Source organism: Eptesicus fuscus, chromosome 24 (genome assembly GCF_027574615.1).
Source record: "Eptesicus fuscus isolate TK198812 chromosome 24, DD_ASM_mEF_20220401, whole genome shotgun sequence".
Classification (NCBI taxonomy): Eukaryota; Metazoa; Chordata; class Mammalia; order Chiroptera; family Vespertilionidae; genus Eptesicus; species Eptesicus fuscus.
In genome coordinates, this window is record NC_072496.1 from 2,173,252 (window position 1) to 2,193,630 (window position 20,379).

The 20,379-nt window shown below is 40.4% G+C and overlaps 1 protein-coding gene across 3 annotated transcripts in view; it reads left to right on the forward strand.

The window, feature by feature from the left end:
- The window catches only part of LOC103305043 (complement factor H-related protein 4-like), a 45,667-nt gene that overhangs the window by 244 nt on the left and 25,044 nt on the right, over positions 1-20,379 (forward strand). Inside the window, exons 2-6 of one of the 3 annotated variants that reach the window (XM_054713061.1) lie at positions 762-764; positions 3,150-3,344; positions 5,882-6,064; positions 7,676-7,852; positions 18,783-18,965. In XM_054713061.1, the coding sequence (XP_054569036.1) occupies positions 762-764; positions 3,150-3,344; positions 5,882-6,064; positions 7,676-7,852; positions 18,783-18,965 (741 nt within the window). The remainder of the gene's footprint in view (positions 1-761; positions 765-3,149; positions 3,345-5,881; positions 6,065-7,675; positions 7,853-18,782; positions 18,966-20,379) is intronic. The other 2 variants (XM_054713059.1, XM_054713058.1) reach the window with 2 other exon arrangements.

Below are 20,379 nucleotides of genomic sequence, written 5' to 3' on the forward strand. Positions count from 1 at the left end.
AGACACATGGACTGGTTGCCTCTCGAAAAAGCCCCAACCAGGGTCTGGGATGGAAACTGCCACCGAGATATGTGCCCTTGACCCAGAGTTGAACCCACCGGCTAGGACTATTTGAGAGTAATTTACCAAAACCTTAATCTCTGCATTCATTAAGGGACAATCTCTGACAATAAATCATTTGCGGGAATGATAAAAAGACCGGCTAAATAAAAACCACTTTTGGCCCAATTCATCCATCCCTGTGCAAACTGGATGTTTCTACTGATTCACAACATGGAGTGCCAATATGGAACTATTGTTCTTATTTCAAATCTTAATGATGGCTTCTAACAGTAGGAAAAATGTGGCCTCACACGTTTGTACAATCTCAGCTGTTACTATTTTGGACAGAGGCACCTGCCCTGGCAGTGTTTGAACAGCACCGTTTGCTTTAATGGAGATGATGAGAGTAGGGAATTACAATTTGTCAAGGGATTTATGCCCACTGCTTGAAAGCAGCCACCAGAAGTTCTTCTATTCTTAACTAATTTAACAAAATTCTCCCAATAGTATTCGGTTGGTCTCTTAGGGAAATGTGTGTTTTTATATGTGTCTCATAGCTTTTGTCTTCATATATTGGTGCTAAGTGTGGTTATACTATGAAGTGAAAACTAGATGTATAGACTGGAATGCAATAGAAACATGAAAATCTGATAGATATAGCATATTAAAATGTGAGAGAATATAAAGTATATATTTATTGATTTCAGAGAGGAAGGGAGAGGGTGAGAGAGTTAGAAACATCAATGATGAGAGGGAATCATTAATGGGCTCCCTCCTTCACCCCCCCCCCACCCCCATCCCACTGGGCATGAAGCTCCCAACCTGGATATGTGCCCTCAGCGGCAATCAAACCCTGACCTCCTGGTTCAGAGGTCATGCTCAACCTGAGCCACACCAGCCAGGCAAAAATAAACATATTTACGGCTCATTTGAGGTTCGTGTCGATTAACATCAAACACTGCAGACATATTTTACTTCACACTTGTGTCTAGGAAATCAGCATGTGACCTTCCAGAAATGGCAAACAGTCACTTCGTTGCTGACAGGAGCGAATACAGACTGAAGCACGTAATCACATACTGCTGTAAAAGTTTTTACCTTCCCACCCGGGGAAATACCGAAAAATGTACTGTCATAGGCTGGGGTCCTCCTCCAAGATGTGGCTGTAAGTTCCCTCCATATCTTGACCCGCTTCTTAATTCTGCAATTACTTCTCTTAAACTTAAAAATAAGGGGGATCTGCCTGGACAGTGTGGCTCAATGATTTAGTATCAACCAGGAGGTCCCCATTCGATTCCAGATCAGGGCACCTGCCCGGGCTGTGGGCTGATCCCCAGTGGGTGGTGTGCAGGAGGCAGCCAATTCATGATTCTCTCTGTTCATTGATGTTTCTCTTTCTCTCTCTCTCTCCCTCTCCCTTCCTCTCTGAAATCAATTTAAAAAATTAAAAATTAAAAAAATAATGGGGACCTGAGAAGTCCAAATCTTGGCCTCACTGAGAAGGTGAAGCAGAGGCTTCACGGCAGTCTGTGATCTCCAAAGTCTCCAATTCTAATTAAGATCAAAACCACATTTTGGTTAATAAAAACTTTTAATTTTTTGCTATTCAATGTTAAATATGTGTATGTGTATGTACGAATATATATTTCTCTCACTAATACTCTAATATGTGAATTAGAACACTGGGTAAGAGCACTACCGGTCAACACCGAGTACATTAGATATTGATGTCTGGCTAACAAACGCCCTGAACACACTGCCTCATACAACAGCCCCCCGTGTGTCAGTGTTGGCGGGGTCAGCATTTGGGAGCCGCTTAGCTGCCTGGTTCTGGGTCGCTCCCTGCTGCTGCCTGGGGTGCTGCCTGTTAGGGTCCCCGAAGGAGGAATGCATGAGGCCAACGTGGTGAGGGATTCTCCATTTATTAGGTCATCGGGATAGCAGATGGGCTGAACCCCAAATTGACACCAGCACCCAGGGACAGGGAGGCGGAGATTGTAAAGGACTCTAGGTGGGCTTTTCGTGGACGGGGAATTCTCTGGGCAGGTTGGATTCTGGGAAAGTCCAGAGGGGAGGGATAGTGGTCTTAGCAAGTGGAATGTGATGTAAGGGAAAGGGAAAATCCATTGTGAAGAGGTCTAAGGTCAGACCGCAGGGGACGGGGCATCGATTCAATGATTTGATCGGACCTCACACTGCCCAGGTTGTGGGGGGCCAGGGGGAGGACTGGGTGCAGCATGTGCTTCCAAAGGGCCCACTGCCAGGGTGTGTGCAGGAGCCTGCGTATCCGTCCACCTGGGCGTCTCCATCGGAGGCCTGAGTGGAGGTAACTTTCCCCAGAGCGAGTGACCTGAAGGCCCTGGAGGCGCCTCCAGAGCATTGAGGACCTGGTCACACACGGTCCCCTCGGCCTCGTGAACTCTTCAGAACAGCGTCCCTAAGTCAGGCCTCACTCAAGGAAGGGGCACGGGGCTCCCTTGTATGAGGGGGATGAATGTGGGAGACATTGTGCACCTTCTAAAGCCATCCCCTGTCACACATGCCCCTCAGTCCACAGGGTATTTTATTCCTGGGGGGTTGCCCCTTTCCCAGTGTTTTCTGTCTCTACAATCTCATTGCTGTTCCTTGTATATCAGTTCATTGTCAAAGGGGCCCCCACTTACACTGAATCTTCCTAGGATGACAAAGGAAATGATATACAGAGCAGGTCAATGGCTCAGGGTTCATTCAAGGCTAAGGCCAAATGGATGTGGACAGTCAGGTGCCTTAAAGAGGAGGCCGTGACCACGTGACACAGACCTCAGTGTGCATAACAATGACAAGGAGAATGGTTATTTATGTAAATAACATTGACCTAAGTGTTGTGTTACTTCCAGGTGCACACTATAATGATTCGGTATTTGTATATATTGTGTAATAATCAGGGAACCAGTGTTATTCACATCATGGGAAGATTATAACCTTTCTTGTCCTAGAAAGTCTAATGCAATGAGTATAATTATGTGCATGTGAGAATATAATTCATCAATGAAACAAGGTACCTCTCATTACGTTTTTATTAAGGTGAAACATTACTTATGCTGTGTTTTGTTTGTTTTACTTGCTAGTTAAGCCCTGTGACTTTCCAGAAATGAAACATGGACGCCTATATAGGGAAGAAGCGCATAGACTATCCTTCCCAGTATCGGTAGGAACATGGTATTACTATTACTGTGATGAAAACTATGTGACTGCTTCAGAAGGCGCCTGGGATTACATTACTTGTAAAAGAGATGGATGGACCCCGAAACTGCCCTGCCGCCGTGAGTGAACCTCTCTGTCCTGTGCACGGGGCAATAGTTCAGAGTGGAGAGAGCAACCATGAGCACCGCTAAGCCTGGTGGGAAAAATAGGTGGGAGGATGAGTCTCTGAGCAGAAAGACCGATACTGGATTTCTCTTTCATCAAGGTTCTTCATTAGCAGCACGAGAAAGCGAAATAGATTCTACAAGCCTACCTATAGCATTTATACATATTTCAATTGTGGAAACTACAGACAAATACCATTTAATATGGATTCTAAAAACATTTGGTAGCAACTGTCATGTTTCTTAAGTTATGTGCTACTTTTGGATGCTTATGCATTCTAATTTAAATATTATAAAGATAGTTTTTAATTTCTTTTGACCCCACTTATGTGTTTTTATCATTGTTTTATAATTCTCAGGAAAATGCATTTTCAATGATTTGGAAAATGGACATCGTCCACAATCTCCACAACAATATTTGCAGGGCGCATCTGTAAATGTTAATTGCTATCCTGGCCACATGCTTCAAAACCAGCAGACCTCAATGAACTGTACGGAGAATGGCTGGCACCCTCCTCCCAGATGCATCCGTGTTGGTAAGAAAACTGGTCTAAGAGCCAGTCTGTTCGTGATTGTCTAAGACTCACCTGGAGTAACTGTGGCAAAAGGTTTCTATCACCTTCTTATTTTGCCAATGGCTCTACTTGGTTTTATTTTTTCAAGTGTGTATGAGTGGCAGCACTAGTTTCTTGGTATATAGGTAGAAAAATAAGCCTATTGGTAGACATAAATTTTTAAAAAAACAACAGCAAAAGACCACAAAGTGCAACCCTGTAATAATAGTGTCATGCGCAAGATGGCAGATTAGGAGGTTCTGTCATCTTCCCCACAAAGAACAGAGATTGTGATAATCACTCCACATGAGGGGTCTGGGAACCCAGCGAGACGGTTCACACACCATTGGAGCAAAAGGCCCACGCTGGGGCACCGAAGGCTCTGAGAGCAACAATTTCAGCCCCGAGTGACTCCTCCCGAAATGCACCTCTGGGGTGTTTGAGGTTGGAGACCTCAAGTCCTACTGCAGGGGTCCTCAAACTTTTTAAACAGGGGGCCAGTTCACTGTCCCTCAGACCGTTGGAGGACCGGACTATAGTTTAAAAAAAAAAACTATGAACAAATTCCTATGCACACTGCACATATCTTATTTTGAAGTAAAACAAAACGGCAAAAACACCCGCATGTGGCCCGCGGGCCGTAGTTTGAGGGCGCTTGGCCTACTGGCTTAATGTTCTGTTTTGGAAATCTAGGTTGTTTGGCTCCACTTGATCTATTCAAGACTTGCTTTCCAATGAATAAGGCTGGTTTGGGGAGCCATTACACAGATGAGCTTACTCAGGGTCTGGATGGAGAAGGCCTCTTGGCCTCTGTACTAAGTGATTTGTGGTTAAAGACCTGTTCCCATGTGACTGATGAATATGCATGTTTCCCAGTGCTGTGTGTGCCCTGGAGTCTTGGAATTTGTTGTTTCCTGGCAGGTCTTGCCTCTGGTAGTTGTGCTCTGCCCATTCTCAGGGGTTCCGCCCTGCACTCTAATGGGATGTGTTCACCAAAGAATCTAGAGATCGCCGTGCAGATTTGCAGAGCTCTCTCCCTCATCCAGGGGTCTTTCCTGTCTGCTTATGGTCATTCAGTGTTTCTCCTATTCAGTAGGACTGACATGTCTGCTTGGGTTCTCCCTTCCCGGGCTGTGATCTGGAAAATTCCCGCCTCCCAACAAAGCGACGTTGGGAATGCAATGCCATGGGTTGTCCCTATGTCTCGGGAACCTTAGTTAGGCACTGGCCGTGTCCATGTGCCTCACAAGGTCGTTTTCATAGATTTGGCTCCGTTTCCTCATTGTCTGTGTGGCTGGCACCCTCTTCATTGTTCTTTCCATGTGTTTATCCATTTTGGTGCCTATTTTCAATGAGCCACCTTTTGACTGTGTACATTTTCTCTAGTGTTTCATTTCTAGTTGATTCCTGCTCAGATGTTTCTGTTTTCAGTTGGTTTATCTTTTATTAGCACGAATGAGGTGTAACTGAAAATGGGAATCACATATGTTTAAAGCGGACATCTACCAGATCGAGCTACGTAGCACATCCATCACCTCACATAGGTACCATTGCTTCCCATGGCTGAGAACACTCAGGCTCCACCCTCTTAGCAATATTGAAACCCAATCAGTATAGGAAAGGGCCTGTTGCTAGGAGAGCTCTGGCATGCTGGGGGCTTCCAGAATCACGAGACAAACCGATTTTAGTAATTTCTTACAAGGCATCCTGGGTGTTTCAAATCTGGCTTAGTCCCCCCATATTTATTCAACATCTAGATTTAACATTTTTGGAAACTCATAACCTACTTTGTCCGACACAATGCTTTGGATGATTAAGAATTTTCCAGGTTTTCACTGACAAATGCCCTTAATTCTCAGGTTGTAATGTTGTGTGAGTCCTTAGGAAACTGTTACCTGACCATATTCTCACCTTTTCCTTACGCTCTCTTCCTTTTAGAAACATGTTTAAAGTCAAAGGTAACAATTGAGAATGGATTTATTGCTGACTCTGAGCCTCTTTATCTCTTAAATCAAAAAGTAAAATATGAGTGCAGACAAGATTACGTAACAGAAGATGGTCACACATCCGGGTATATTACATGTCTCCAGAATGGATGGTCAGCTCAACCCAGATGCATTAGTAAGTCATTCATGACTGTGGTGTCCATTATTTTACTGGCTGTTGAACAAACGTTTACTTTAACTGATTTCTTTTATGTGGGGTGGTGGGAGCTGGTGTAGTTCTACTTGAAAAAGCTAAATAAGAAATTTGTGAGAAAATACATGTCATTTCCTTTTGTCTTTTACAATGAATTGCTAGCAGGGTAGACATAGTCCATCATTCCGTTCAAGGTTGATCCACCGTAAAACATCCTGCGGTTTGCAAACTGCCCAGGGAGCCTGTGTGTATTCCGCTGTAAGCTCCTCCGTTTGAGCTGAGGTCCTGCCCTGTTGCACCTGTTTTCAGGGGATCAGACTTCCCTCTCAGAGTCTTTGTTCCTAGACCTAAAAGTTAGGTTTTTCAGTGAAATGTGGGCTCATAGAGCACAGGTGTAGAGGAATGTCACTGTGTGGTTGATGTGTTCATTTAGGCAGGGGAGGTCCTCTTCTGAGACATCACTTCCTGTGGGAAACCTGCAGGAATGAGCCGTGAGTGGAGACTGAGAAATGCATCTGGACAGAAGCAGAGTCCCTACAGGGAGAGAGCTCTCTGCTTTATGGCCTCGGAGTTTAGGAACATTCCCTACAACTGTTTGCTCGTTTTGTCTTATTCATCCCAAAGCCACGCAGTGGTAGTTTTCATTCACTCTAAGTGAAGTAGATATTTCAAATGCCCATTCCTATTGTTTTCATTGCTTTCCATTTCCATAGTTACCCTGGGAACCAGCCAAAGAAAAAATGCTGAATATCAGACTCATTTTATATTAAGTTGTGATCAACTATTCATTACAACACTCTTATTAGGAAAAGAAGAAATGTGCTTATTATTTTTATTATTATAGTTTTAGTTTATCTTTTAACACTTTAAGCTAGCTAGCTGCATAGTCTGTTATAAAATCTGAGGTAAATTATTTAAACTTTTATTAACACCACTCCAATATAGTGTTAGAGAAAATTGAGACCATTTTTTAACATTTTGCTTTCTTATACTAACTATAATTATAGAACTACCTTTATATTCGACTTCAAAAAATATAAAAGAATATACTGTCATTAAAAATATCTGAAAAAGCTAAATTAGCATGTGATCTTTAAAAGTTATATGTTAAAGGAGAATTATATAGAATGTTTAATTGTATGGAATGTTAAGTTTATTCTCACTGTTGAAAAATAACTTTTTGTTGAACCAATTCATTTTCTTCGGGCATATATGTCACAACTACTAATAACTTTGGCATCTACACTCACATAATGCTATTCTGTTTTGCCAAAAAAAAAAAAAGTACAATGCATCTATTATGGCCTATTTTATTGCTAACATGGCATAAACGTCTAAGTTTAATTGCATTGAGAAAAATGTTCTTAAAATAAATGTTTTGGTTGATTTAAGTGATGGTAAAACTTTTGTTATGAGTAACAATTTTAGGACAGTGATTTATCACTAGTATGCTTAGATTACTTGTATATGATGCATAATTTATTAGCACATGCTAAGTGATAAAGCTTTTGTATTCTTGGGATGGAACTTACGTAATTCGATTGTCCGTTCAATAATATTAGAAGTGAAATCTTCAATTCTATTATGCATTAGAGTCTTGTGGCATGCCAGTATTTGAGAATGCCAGAGCCAAAAGTAATGGCACATGGTTTAAGGTCAATGACAAGTTGGCCTATGAATGTCAGAATGGATATAAAAATGGAGATGGACAAACCATGGGCTCCATAGTGTGTGGTGAAAATGGTTGGTCTGATACACCCACCTGTCATGGTAAGTACTGATTTTCAGGATCATCGAAACGAACAAAACGTGTGTATAGCGTATAATTGTTTTGTTATTCTAAACGCAACCTTTTGTATTATGTAAACCTGGGTACTTGTGACCCACATTCTATGTTTTCTACTTCCTCAGCAGTTTTCCTCCAAGTTGGTTCTTGACCTCCCAGCTGACTGTTCATTTCTGCAAGTCCCGACAGGACTTCCTTACTTTCCGATTGGGAATAGTTCTGAGGACAGTTACACAAATCCTGCATGTCAGCCAACCTGCTGTCTGTTTTCTGGGGTTAGAAATAGAACTTCCATCTGTGGGCACCTGGGTGGAGGCAGAGTATTCCAACTCATGGAAACAGTATGTGTAAAGCTTTGAAAACTAAGCAATCCTTGGGAACTATGAGGGATTCCGCTGAGGAAGGGAGAGAATTTTCGGTGGAGATTGGCTAGAGTTACGGCTGAGGAGATGCAGGGCAGAGAACAGACCTGGGATGCATTTTGATGGTAGCAAACACAGGTAACGTTACTGAGTGTTGGGGGTCAGAGTGATCGTCTAGGCACTCACATGTGTATTCTAAGCATTCTATCATAAGGAAGCAGGTAAATGGAGGTAACTTTTGGTAAGGTGGTGCGGGGAGTAGGAAGAGGTCTTTGAAAGGAACATCTCCACTATTGACTTGGGCACATGAAAGTTGAGCTGCCCATGGACAATCTACATTGGATTCTAAACTACAGAGTTGAAAGTTGAGGTCTAGCCAGATCAACATATGAGATTATGACCATGTGAATGATGACGTCTCATTGGGAAAGAATACAGAATGAGAAAAGAAGAGACCTCCAGACTGAGCCCTGACACATTCCAGCATGCAGATGTCCGACAGAAGAGGAGTGGGTAGCAAAGTAGAATAAAAGGAGGACTCGGAGAATCAGGAGGAACAAAATGTTGGAATGAATGTTGTCATAGGTGTGGGGAGATAAAAGGATAAAAGGGACAGGAAGTCTGACAGATGGATTCATAGCAAATTCCATTAAGTCCGTCTGGGTGGGTTTCAGTTCCATTCCATGGTTTGCCAAGCATGTATCTTTGGGCAACACCAAGCTGATTGGCAGCATTGTTCATTTGCCCATATCTGTAAAATGTTTCCATGTTGACAAACATTCTAATATATTTTTTTAATATTCTGGTGATTAGACTACATTCTTTATGCAGGCTTCAACAGGCACTTAGTATGGGCTCCATACAGGCTCCTTGCATGATGGAAAAAAAACAAAAACAACCACAACAACAATGAAACATGTCAAAAAATGAATCAAATGATTAAAATATTTCTAATACATTTTTATATTTTCAAAGGAATGAATAAATCCAAGGACTTTGAAAATAGGAGGGATTGAGGGCTCTGTTTCATATAGGAAGGCATGTCTACACAGAAAGGTTGAAAACCATTCGGAACCATGCAACAGGGAGAGCAAAGAACTTGATCTCTTAAAAAATGTTCAAAGACCATGAAGCCTGGGGTCTGGACCAAAAAAGAAAGAAAAGAGAAGATGACATTGGAAGTGTAGGCGTGAAAGAGTTGGGATTTTATTCTACGTAGGAATTGATTTCAATTATTAACTAAGCAAATTTTAATGTTCCTCTACTGAAATATATGAGGAATACCTCTCTAAAAGGCCTGGTTCCCCAAGTGTATTAAATTAAAATACCCATTTTTATTTAAGCATGCAATTTAAAATTGTAGCATTATTTTTTTTTAATGTGAGAGAATAGTATTGTTTTGATAATACCAAAAACGTAGCATATAGCTTTACTAATGTAAGTATTAAAATCAGATCCACTATAAGAGAGTTGACATTACAAATAAGTTTTCAGGACACATCTATTGCAATTCAGAGGGTCCCATATGAATGTGAGGGATGTGTCAGACATAATAGATAATGCACTTCCAGGGAGAGCATTTATTTGATGCCTCTCTGTATATGTAACACCCAGCCACATATTTTTTCAGGACATATAAAGTTTACTTAGCACTGATTAATCATATGTTCTCATTAAGTTATTTACCCGTTTTATAGAAAGAGAATGCATCATTCCCAATATAGAGCAGAACTTAATTGCTCAGCCACGGAAAGAGAAATATGTCATTGGAGACGTGTTAAAATTCTCCTGCAGGAATAGACTCCACTCTCTCGTTGGACCAGATTCTCTTCAGTGCTACCACTTTGGATGGTCCGCTAATCCTCCAACATGTAAAGGTGACTATTTCTCTGACATTTGCTCAAACAAGAAGTAGAATGTTGGAAATCAGCTGTTCTTTTCCTCTCTTAATTTTCCGTTGGCTGCCAGTGTGTCTGTAACTCAGTGCATTAAGTCAGGAATGTGTGTTGGGTAGTAGATACCTCACACTTTCTTATTTAAGGAAGTAATCTTTAATTGTTTTTTGAACTATATATTGAAAATCTCCATAGATGGACATCTTGTGTGACGCTAGAGTGAACTCCTTAGTCATAATTATTGCATAACTTCCAACATTGGTATTGGATATTTCTATCAGCCTGGGTCTCACCTCAAGTTACCCTGAGAATTTCTAAACAATATTCAAACATCATATAGTTAATTCATTGCTATATACAATATAACGTAGAGTTAAAATTTGTTGATCAAATGCTTGCCTCCAATGATATTTTCCCCCAAAACGTTTTGATGAAATGTTTCCGTGGAATGTGAATAGGTACACGATCATATCTGGTCATTGATTTGCATACAGGTGTAGGTCTTCTAGAGCAGGGGTGGGGGACCTTCTTTCTGCCACGGGCCATTGGGATATTTATGACATCATTCGCAGATCATGCAAAATTATCAACTTAAAAATTATCCTGCTGTAATTGGTCAAACATTTAATTAACTCGCCCCTAATGCCTTGGCAGGGCCAGACCCAATGATTTCCAAGGCCTTTTATGGCCCTCGGGCCGGACGTTCCCCGCCCCTGATGTAGAATATCGAACGTTTCCTGGGCTTACACATATGCATGCCCAATGTGCTAGTTCCGTATCATAACAGAACTGGGAGACATGAATCGGGTGTAAACACCATTCTTTTTCCTTTCTCAAAAGATAAGTTAGATAATAATTCATAGATTAAAGAAAAAAACTCTTCATTTTACTGGATTTTCAGTTGTACAATAGACACTTTAACCTTTACTTACACAGTATTTCTACCATAGAGGAAGTACAATCCTGTGATCAGCCTCCTCGACTCCCCAACGGGACAGTTGCACACACACCTAAAGAGGAATATGGACACGGTGAGGTGGTGGAGTATGTCTGTAACCCCAGGTTCCTGCTGAAGGGCGCTAAGAAAATCCAGTGCGTTGATGGAGAGTGGACACCCTTGCCCGTGTGTGTGGGTAATGTATACACAATTTCAGTACTTAGACTTATGTCAACACTCTGTGTTTCTATTCATATCAGGACCTCATTTACATTTTAAATTTGAATGTTTGTTTGTGGGATTTTCACAGAGGAGCACAGTACATGTGGAGACGTACCTGAGCTGGAGGACGGCGAGGTCGTGTCCCCAGCACGGACCTCCTATCACCATGGAGACTCAGTAGTGTTCACTTGCAGAGAAGACTTTACAATGATTGGTCACAGCTCAGTTACATGTATTAGGGGAACGTGGACCCAACCACCGCAGTGCATTGGTGAGAAGACACTTCTGTAATTGACATTTAATAACATTGGATATTGTTTATTGTGAAACTCTACATGGAACCGTATTTTTGAAATGTCAGGTTGACAATTATAATGAATCAAACATTCATTGTTTATAGTTCAATAGTGTCTACAGAGGAAAATAGAAACTAGCAATAGAATTTTATGCATCTGTCACTAATATTGACATTGTTTATACCTATGAAGCTAAATTTTACTTAAATACATATGATTGAAATTTTCTCCTCTGATGTTTACTTTGTACCTCCCTATAATCTTGCTTTTCACTCTATTCAAGGTGTTTCTTTTCTCTGAACAAACAAATTCTTTCAGAAAACAAGCATCTTTAGACATACCACAACCATCACACCTCCTTTTGACTACAAATCTTCCTTCAGTCATCATCTCTTGAAGAAGGCAATTTGTCTCCTTCAACACTCTGGACGAGTCCTAAAAATAAGACTAATTCTCAAGCCTCTTGTCTGTTTTAAATTAGCCTCCTTTATTTTAGCTTTTTTTCAGGTTGCATTGCAAAACCATTACTTCAACCAATTACATGGCTTTTCTTTATTCTGTTTGTCCTCACTTGCCTCTCATCATTAACAAATTATTAACAAAAAATACCTAAGATCGACACTGATGCCTTATCAAATTCAGGAAGCATTGTCACCTGCATTGCATTTTTGAAATATGTAGCTGTGTATGAAAACTTTATAGTGTCTATAACATACTGAAACCAGCATAAATGTGTTATTATGGCATTATAATATTATTCGATTATGGGATGACCTGGTGTATAAAATAGCTCCTCAAAGATTCTAACAACATATAAGCAGTCCTTGGGTTACGTCGGACTTGACATCCGTCATTTCGTGGTTACATCACCATCTCCCATTTATTCATTAAAAAAAAATTTTCCATCATTTCGACTTATAGGTGCTTTATGTTTTTCATTATTTATTTACCACAAGTAAAGGTCAGGAATTGTTATCTTTCTTTTAAAATTTTCTTACTGTTTCACTTTAATACTGCTGTGTCTGTGCTCCATGTGAGTGACGTAGGTGCTTATGTAGCTGGGTTCCGACTTCCGGCAAAAATCACCTTACGTCACTGTAGGAATGGATCTCTGATGTAACCTGAGGACCTACTGTATATACAAAATAGGTTATGATGCAAACAACCAACTTCTTATTCTGGCTTTTGGTGATCATGCTAAAGATATGCTGAAATATTCACAATCTATACCCTACAACTTAGATCAACGTTTCTTGTTATTGTACATTAAATTTATTGAAAAATATATAATAAAACTAGGAAATTCACATAGTCTATTTCCACAGATAATGTTTTTCTTTTAACACTTTAAGGTTGTAGACTAAAAATAATTTAGAGATATTTGAGATCAAGAAAAATGGATGTGAAAGTTTGCAGATTACAAATGGGACCATATTTAGTCATGTATGACTCTTTCCTATATAGATCAGACAAAAGGCGAACTCAATGTTCTTGCAATCCCCAAAGGGCAACATGGCTTTAGAATGACTATTCTCTCTCAAATTTCAATATTGGACATAGGACTATATGTTCACACATTATAGCCCACCTCATGTAACATGATCAGGATGAACTTTACTGGTGGAATTTGTGGTCCTAAAGTTCTATTTCATTAGAGTCTGGACTCTATAGTTGTTGTGTTGGTTTGTTTTTTTTAATATTAGTTGCTTGTATTTTCATAATTAGTGTCTTCAATGGAATATTTTCATTTTACAGCAACAGTTGAACTCCAGACGTGTAAATTATCAAAGGCAATTGCCTCTGAGACAAAGTTGTCAGATAGGATGGACTATGAGCATGATATGACAATCAATTACACATGTGGGAGTATGTCAGAGCAGAAACACTCCGTCTGCATGAATGGAAAATGGCAGCCTGAGGTGACCTGCACAGGTGAGCTCTTGTTTAGATCATTTCCAAATGTGCTTTTTCTTCCTACCTTGTAAAAGGTGTCTCTTTGTGTCTTAAGATTTTTTTTTTACTATGTATATATTATGACAATAATTATGAAACTGTAAGAAAATTTAGAAACTAACCAAAACACTGTTTCTGAATATGAATTGTATCATGTGCCTTGGTCAGCTATCAACAAACCACCCAGCAGTGTGGTGGCTTTAAAGTCACATTGGGCAGCGAGTGTGCGCATTAATATTGGAATCCCATTGCTACCAAGTTCTTACCTTCAGATGTGCCTATGCCTGTAACACGTGTATTTATCTAAGCATCTATGGGTGGGTGTACACATCTAGCTACCAATCTATCTATGTCTGCATCCACCTATCGCTGTAGGAATCTACCCATCTAGTCATCTGTCTTTGCTCATGTATATCTGTTTGACAAACACTGAGTCTTATTGCCACCACCAATTCCAGTAACATAGGGTTCATTCCACTTTTCATATCTGTACTGATCTTCTTTAACTGGAGAGCACCTTGACCCACTATCCTCAATATTTTTACCAATTTCCTCAGGCCTAGAATATACAGAAAGCGTCCTAAATAATAAAAGCTAATATGCACATTGTCCCCTCAACCGGGAGTTCGACCAGGAGTTTGACCTAGAGTTCAACCAGGATGTGAGGCCAGCCGGCCAACCACCCGTGGCCCCTCCACCCTGGCCAGCCTGAACGGGGTGGGCTGGCCGGATGCCACCAATGCACAAATTCATGCACCAGGCCTCTAGTTTTATATAAGCTACCCAAGATTGATAACAGAAGGAATAAAGGATAGAACCTACAAGGAAGGCCATGAGAATATAAACCCAAAGAGGTATGTTAGAGTGACAAATAAGATGGAAAGATAACATATTTAAACACAGAACAGAGCATTACAGTTTGATCTTTCCAGGTGCATTATTATTGATCATTTTGTTCACTGAATTATTATTTTAATATTTTGACATGATTTTTCATCAAGAAATCTGATTTTAATATTTTTAGAAGCACCACGATGTCCACCTCCACCTCAGATTCCCAATTCTCAACATATGACCCTGACAGTGAATTATCAAGAAGGAGAAAAAATATCCATTCTCTGTCAAGAAAACTTTCTAATCCAGGAAGGAGAGGAAATCGTGTGCCAGGATGGACGATGGCAGTCAGTACCGCGCTGTGTCGGTCAGTCGTGGGTCACTTACGTTACAACTGTCTTTCAGATGAGGGTAACCCCCTGCCCCCCCCCCCCCTGCTTTGTGTAAAGGAACAAGATGAGCCCGTTCCCCGATCCATGCCACTTCATCTCCAAACAGTAATGCCATCCAGGTGCAGAAATCAACCAGCATTATTTCACTTCTAATGTGAAACGAATGCAAACAGAAACTTCCGGTGACTGTGGAAATACCCAGGTTCTGTTCATGCGTATTTCACTCCTCAAGATGAACAGGAGGAGACTGAGGAGGCATATGGGACAGATGGATTGTAGCATCAGTTTTCTGGGCACATATATCTTTGCAAGTTTCAAATATTTTTAGTTAATAATTCAACTTGTTTCAATGACCTTACTTTAAAGTTCAAAGCATTGTTGGATTTTATTTTTCAACTTAAACATTATCCTTGTGCTTGACCCTTTAATCTCTGTTTTTCATATAGAAAAAACTCCATGTCCTCAACCACCTCATGTAGAACATGGAAGCATTAATTCATCCAGATCTTCAGAAGACGGAAGAGAAACACCGGAACCCAAGCTGTATGCGCATGGCACCACATTAAGTTATGTTTGTAAGGATGGTTTCAAATTGTCTCAAGAAGATGGGATAACATGCCACCTGGGAACATGGAGTGCTCCACCACAGTGTGTAGGTGAGGACAGCAGGCAGACTAAGTTCTGTTTGGTACAGTTCAGTGACATAATCCATCGTTGTCATCAAAGTCATGAGAAGTAACTCTTTAGAATTATAAACATATAAAACCATTATATGTCGTTTATATAGATTTTAATATTTACCAAATGATTTTTGCATAAACAAATCAAGCCTGTTTTTATTGATTTTATTGGTTCATTATGAAATCACTTGTAATTCAGGCATTTTTTTTCCTACAAAACCTGAAATGTGGTGAAATGAAACCTAACTCTTCATATAAGTGTACCTGTTCATATTCCTGCATATTCATATGGGTTGCAATGAAGGCTTTGTCGCCAGTTTTATAAGGATTTATGTTCTCCCTCCACTGTCCCTTCTGATCTCTTACAATATATGAAACTTTCTTAAGATGATTCTCAATGTGTTTCTTTTTATTGCTCATGGTTGGTGAGAGAAGCAGTGATACGCTCATTCTTAGACGTGGTCACAGTTTTCGCTTGAAGTTCTTGCTCAAACCGGCAGCTGGACAACCACCGTGGAGGTTCTAAAGCATTTGTGCGCCTTTTCTCTCACGTGATATTAGCGCCTGTGTGATCATTTTATTTCAAATGAAAGTACCAAATATGACATGAAATGAAGTTCAGAGGTAGTGAAATACACAGTCATTCTTTCTTTCCTTTCTTTTTTTTTTTTTTTTTAGGACTTCCTTGTGGACCACCCCCTGTGGTTTCCAATGCTGTTCTATCTAACAGGTTAAACAAATATTCACATGGGGGAAAATACACGTATACCTGTAAATCCGGATTTCGGATCCGTGGACCTGAATCTGTAGAATGCTCAGGAGGAAATTGGTCCCATCCACCAGAATGCATAAGTATAGTGAATTTCATTTTATTCTAAGTTTGATGAATATCTTTAGTTCAGAGCATCCATGGTACAACTATAAAACTGCATTAATTCTAGAAGGTCTCTCTAAAAGTTCTGAATTCTGCTAGAGAACGAATAGCAGAATTAATAGTCATATGAGAAGTTTGGCAACAGGAGCCAAATTGTTTTATTTGATGTCATCCATGTTCACTGTCCACGTGCTCTGATGGGCATTCTCTGACTTCTCATCTCTTCCTGTGTCACAGCTGGTCCCTGCTCACCAACCTCATCAACATTCAATTCACTGAGAGGTTATCAGTTATCTCCTCATAAATCCATAACGTTCTAAGATGGTGGAATTAGCCAGGCCCACATGTCTCAGTGGTTGAGCATTGACCTATGAACCAGGAGATCAGGATTCCATTCCCGGTCAGGCAACATGCCCGGGTGTGGGCTTGATCCCCACTAGGGGTCGAGCAGGAAGCAACTCATCAATGATTCCCTCTGACCATTAATGTTTCCGTCTCTTAATTCCTCTCCCTTCCTCTCTGAAATCAATAAAAACATAGTCATTTTAAGATGTTTGATGTAATTATGGGAAAAGATTTGGACAGAAGCAAAAATGGAAATGTGCACATAGTCTCTGTGGCCTGTGTGGACAAATAAGAATTTGGATGTAAGAAGTTTGGTCTCGATCATGACCTGTATGCCCATCTCCTCAGGCTTCCAATACCACCATCCCCATGTTGCACTTCTGATAAATGTAAAATTATTCAATGTAATTAAGTCAGGATGGCTAATATTTTCAAGTTGTAAGAAAAACATTGTACAGTAGGCATTCGTTTGGTGTGTAGCTATTATTCTAGAGCATAATTATTTTCTGACATGTTAAAGATTTACTGAAAAGTCCATGTTGTTGCTTTTTAGAAACTATTTGTTCTAGCCCACCCAGCTATGGCAATGCCATCCTCATAGGCCAGCCGAAGACCTCATATAGGTCAGGAGAACAAGTGAGTTATAGATGTCCAGACTATTACCAAATGGATGGATCCAATGCTGTAGAATGTAGGGGCGGCATATGGATAGGAAGACCCACATGCAAAGGTATTTTGGTGAATGGCTTCTAGCTTCATTAACAATAGACATCGGTTCTGGTGCAGGCCAGATGGAGGAAGGTCTATGCCTCACACAGAGGAATGGGATGTGTATCATTGGTGGGCATTGGAGCCCCAGAGCCCTCAGAGTGTGACCCCTGACACAGCCGTGTCAGCATCTCAGGGAATTGGCAGAAAGTCAAATGCAAACTCACAGGCTCACTCAGACTCAGCCTCAGAAGCTCAGGGGTTCTGACCCCGAAAACTTTGTAGCAATTCCCAGCGGGTTCTACGCCCACTGTTGTTGGGAGCCGTAGCTTCAGCCTCTTACTCTGCATCCACCCGAATCTCCCCAATGAGCTGCACAGTGCTCACTGCAGTGCCCTTAAGCAGACAAGTTATTGGAGTATTTTTAAGGAACTGTAAATTTATTGGACTCTACTTTTTCCTCAGTTTTTGTGTGGATATTTTAAGTGGTCATCTTCCTTAGCCTTGCGACATTCCTCAAAGCATGGCAATACTTGACTTATTCTCTAAGAACCTGGCTACCGTGCTCATTTTCTAAGGACCTAAAATCACAATTCAAAAACATGATGTTTGCGAACCACATTTGGCTGCCAAATGATATGCTTGTTGGGTTTACAAATTCACTTGGATTTTATATAATCTACGTTTATTTTACTAAACTTCAAGAAAAATGTTCAGTAAAACCATCATTTTTTTTTAAATTTGAAAAGTTTTTAATTTTTTATTGAATTTATTTGGGCGCCACTGGTTAATAAATGGTGCTCGTATAATTGGACAGAACCAACCAAAAAAAATGATATTGGACCACCTTCTTATACCTTACTCAAGAATAAAGTCAAAATGGATTAAAGACATAAATGTAAGATTATAAATCATAAAAACCCTAGAAGAAAAAACATAGGCCATAAATTCTTAGACATTTCTCATAGCAATATTTATTTCTGATATATCCTCTCAGGCAAGCAAAACAAAAGAAAAAAATAAACAAATAGGATTACATCAAACTAAAACATTTTGTACGTGTAATCATCATTTCCATCAGCCTAAAAATTTCTATTAACCTTTGAGGGAAGATGGGAAAATATTTCAAGTTATAAAAGTTTAACTCCTACCAAAAAATTGCTTTATCTTCTTTCAGTCTTACATATAAATCTGTGAAGATTTTCAGTCTCATTTGTGTCTAAATGATCGCTGCCTTAGAGATCCATTTTTCCCTCTTTATTCAGCTGGCCTTCATTTGGTTACTCAGGTTTGTTGCTCTATCGTTTCCTGTAAACGGGTTTGGGGCCGGGAGGAGGTGAGTGTAGCTCCCTCCTACTCCGCAGCTCCCTTACAGTCCACTGCTCACTCAATAAATCAAACCATGTCCTCTCTTAGATTCCACAGGAAAATGTGGGGCCCCTCCCGTTATTGACAATGGAGACATTACCACCTTCCCATTATCAGTCTACGCTCCCGGGTCTTCAGTGGAGTATCAGTGCCAGGCCTACTATGTACTTGAGGGAAACAGGAGAATAACGTGCCGTGATGGGGAGTGGTCTGAACCACCCAAATGCTTGGGTAAGTCCTTTAATGTCCTCATGGGCCCTGGGAAAGCCGTGTGATGAATGCCCTGTTTGCTGCTTACAACAGAACCTGCATGGACTGTCACCTCTTCTGTTGACCACCAAATAGTCATGGCTGAGGGTATACAGTCTGAAAAATTCTTGAGCAACAACTGGAAGAAATAATCATTTTTCTTCATTGTAATTTGTTTCCCATCACCACTTATGCTCCCTCCACCCTCTCTACCTCCTCCACCCCCTTCACGGAGTCTTTAATGAAAGCTCTTCATAGTATAGTTGACATTGTGAATGTTGAGAGTGATCACACATTCCACAGAGTACCCCATTTTTACATCACTGATCGTTTACAATCAGTTATAGCAACATGGTGGATTTTCAATGAAGTGGTTTGCAAAAGGGTTTGAGAATATATTCCTAGATCTCTGTAGAAGGTTCTACATGAGAGTGTAAAATTCTGTGGAAAATACTTGTATACTACCTAAAATTTTATGTTCCTTTTTTTTTTTCACCTTCAGATGCATGTGTAATATCAGAAGAAGCCATGAGAGAACATAACATAGAGTTGCAATGGTCAGATGAGAAAAAACTTTATTCTAGAACAAACGATTATACTGAATTTAGGTGTCGACCTGGCTATCGTCCAATGTCACCAGCATCTGCATTCCGAGCACAATGTCGAGAAGGGAAAGTGGAGTATCCCACTTGTGCGTAAAATGAGAGCTATGTGGCAGCTTTCACATTAAAATACCCGACTTCATTAATGTTTTAATATTAATCTAATTCTCCTCAATTTATTTCTCTAGTTGGGTGTAACTCCCTTTTATTCATCAATCAGAATTCGTGTTAAATGTCAGGTGGGAGATGTGATTGTAATCTGAGACCAACGCACCACTTCTCATAAGCATCTCAATAAAATGTGACAATCCAACATGCCATGTGTTCCGTTCATGAAACGTCTCTGGCCAGAAAATAGATGCCATCTCTTCCCCCTCTGCTTCCCCCCACCTCCCTCCTACCTTTCTCAGCTTTCTCCACGACGGTGGGGACATTCTGAGACTCTTATTTTAGAGGAAAGGATATAAAATGCTTGTCTCCATCTTCACCTTAATATCACTTCACAAACACGTCAAAACAAACCGTGGCATAGAAAGGGAGTGGACTGACAATTCTCAGGGGGGAAGAGGGTGTGAGGGGTGCGGGAAGAGATTGGATAAATATCTTACACCGATGGATGAAGACAGTGGCAGGGGGAAGAGCATGGGGTGGGGGTGGGGGGAATCAGGTGGAAGGGAGCTATTGGGGGCGAAAAGAGGAAAACCTGTAGTAATCTGAAAAATGAAGATTTATTTAAAAAAATAGAGTGCTGGAGAATTCAACCTTGTATTTATATAAAAATGTCATACTTTAAC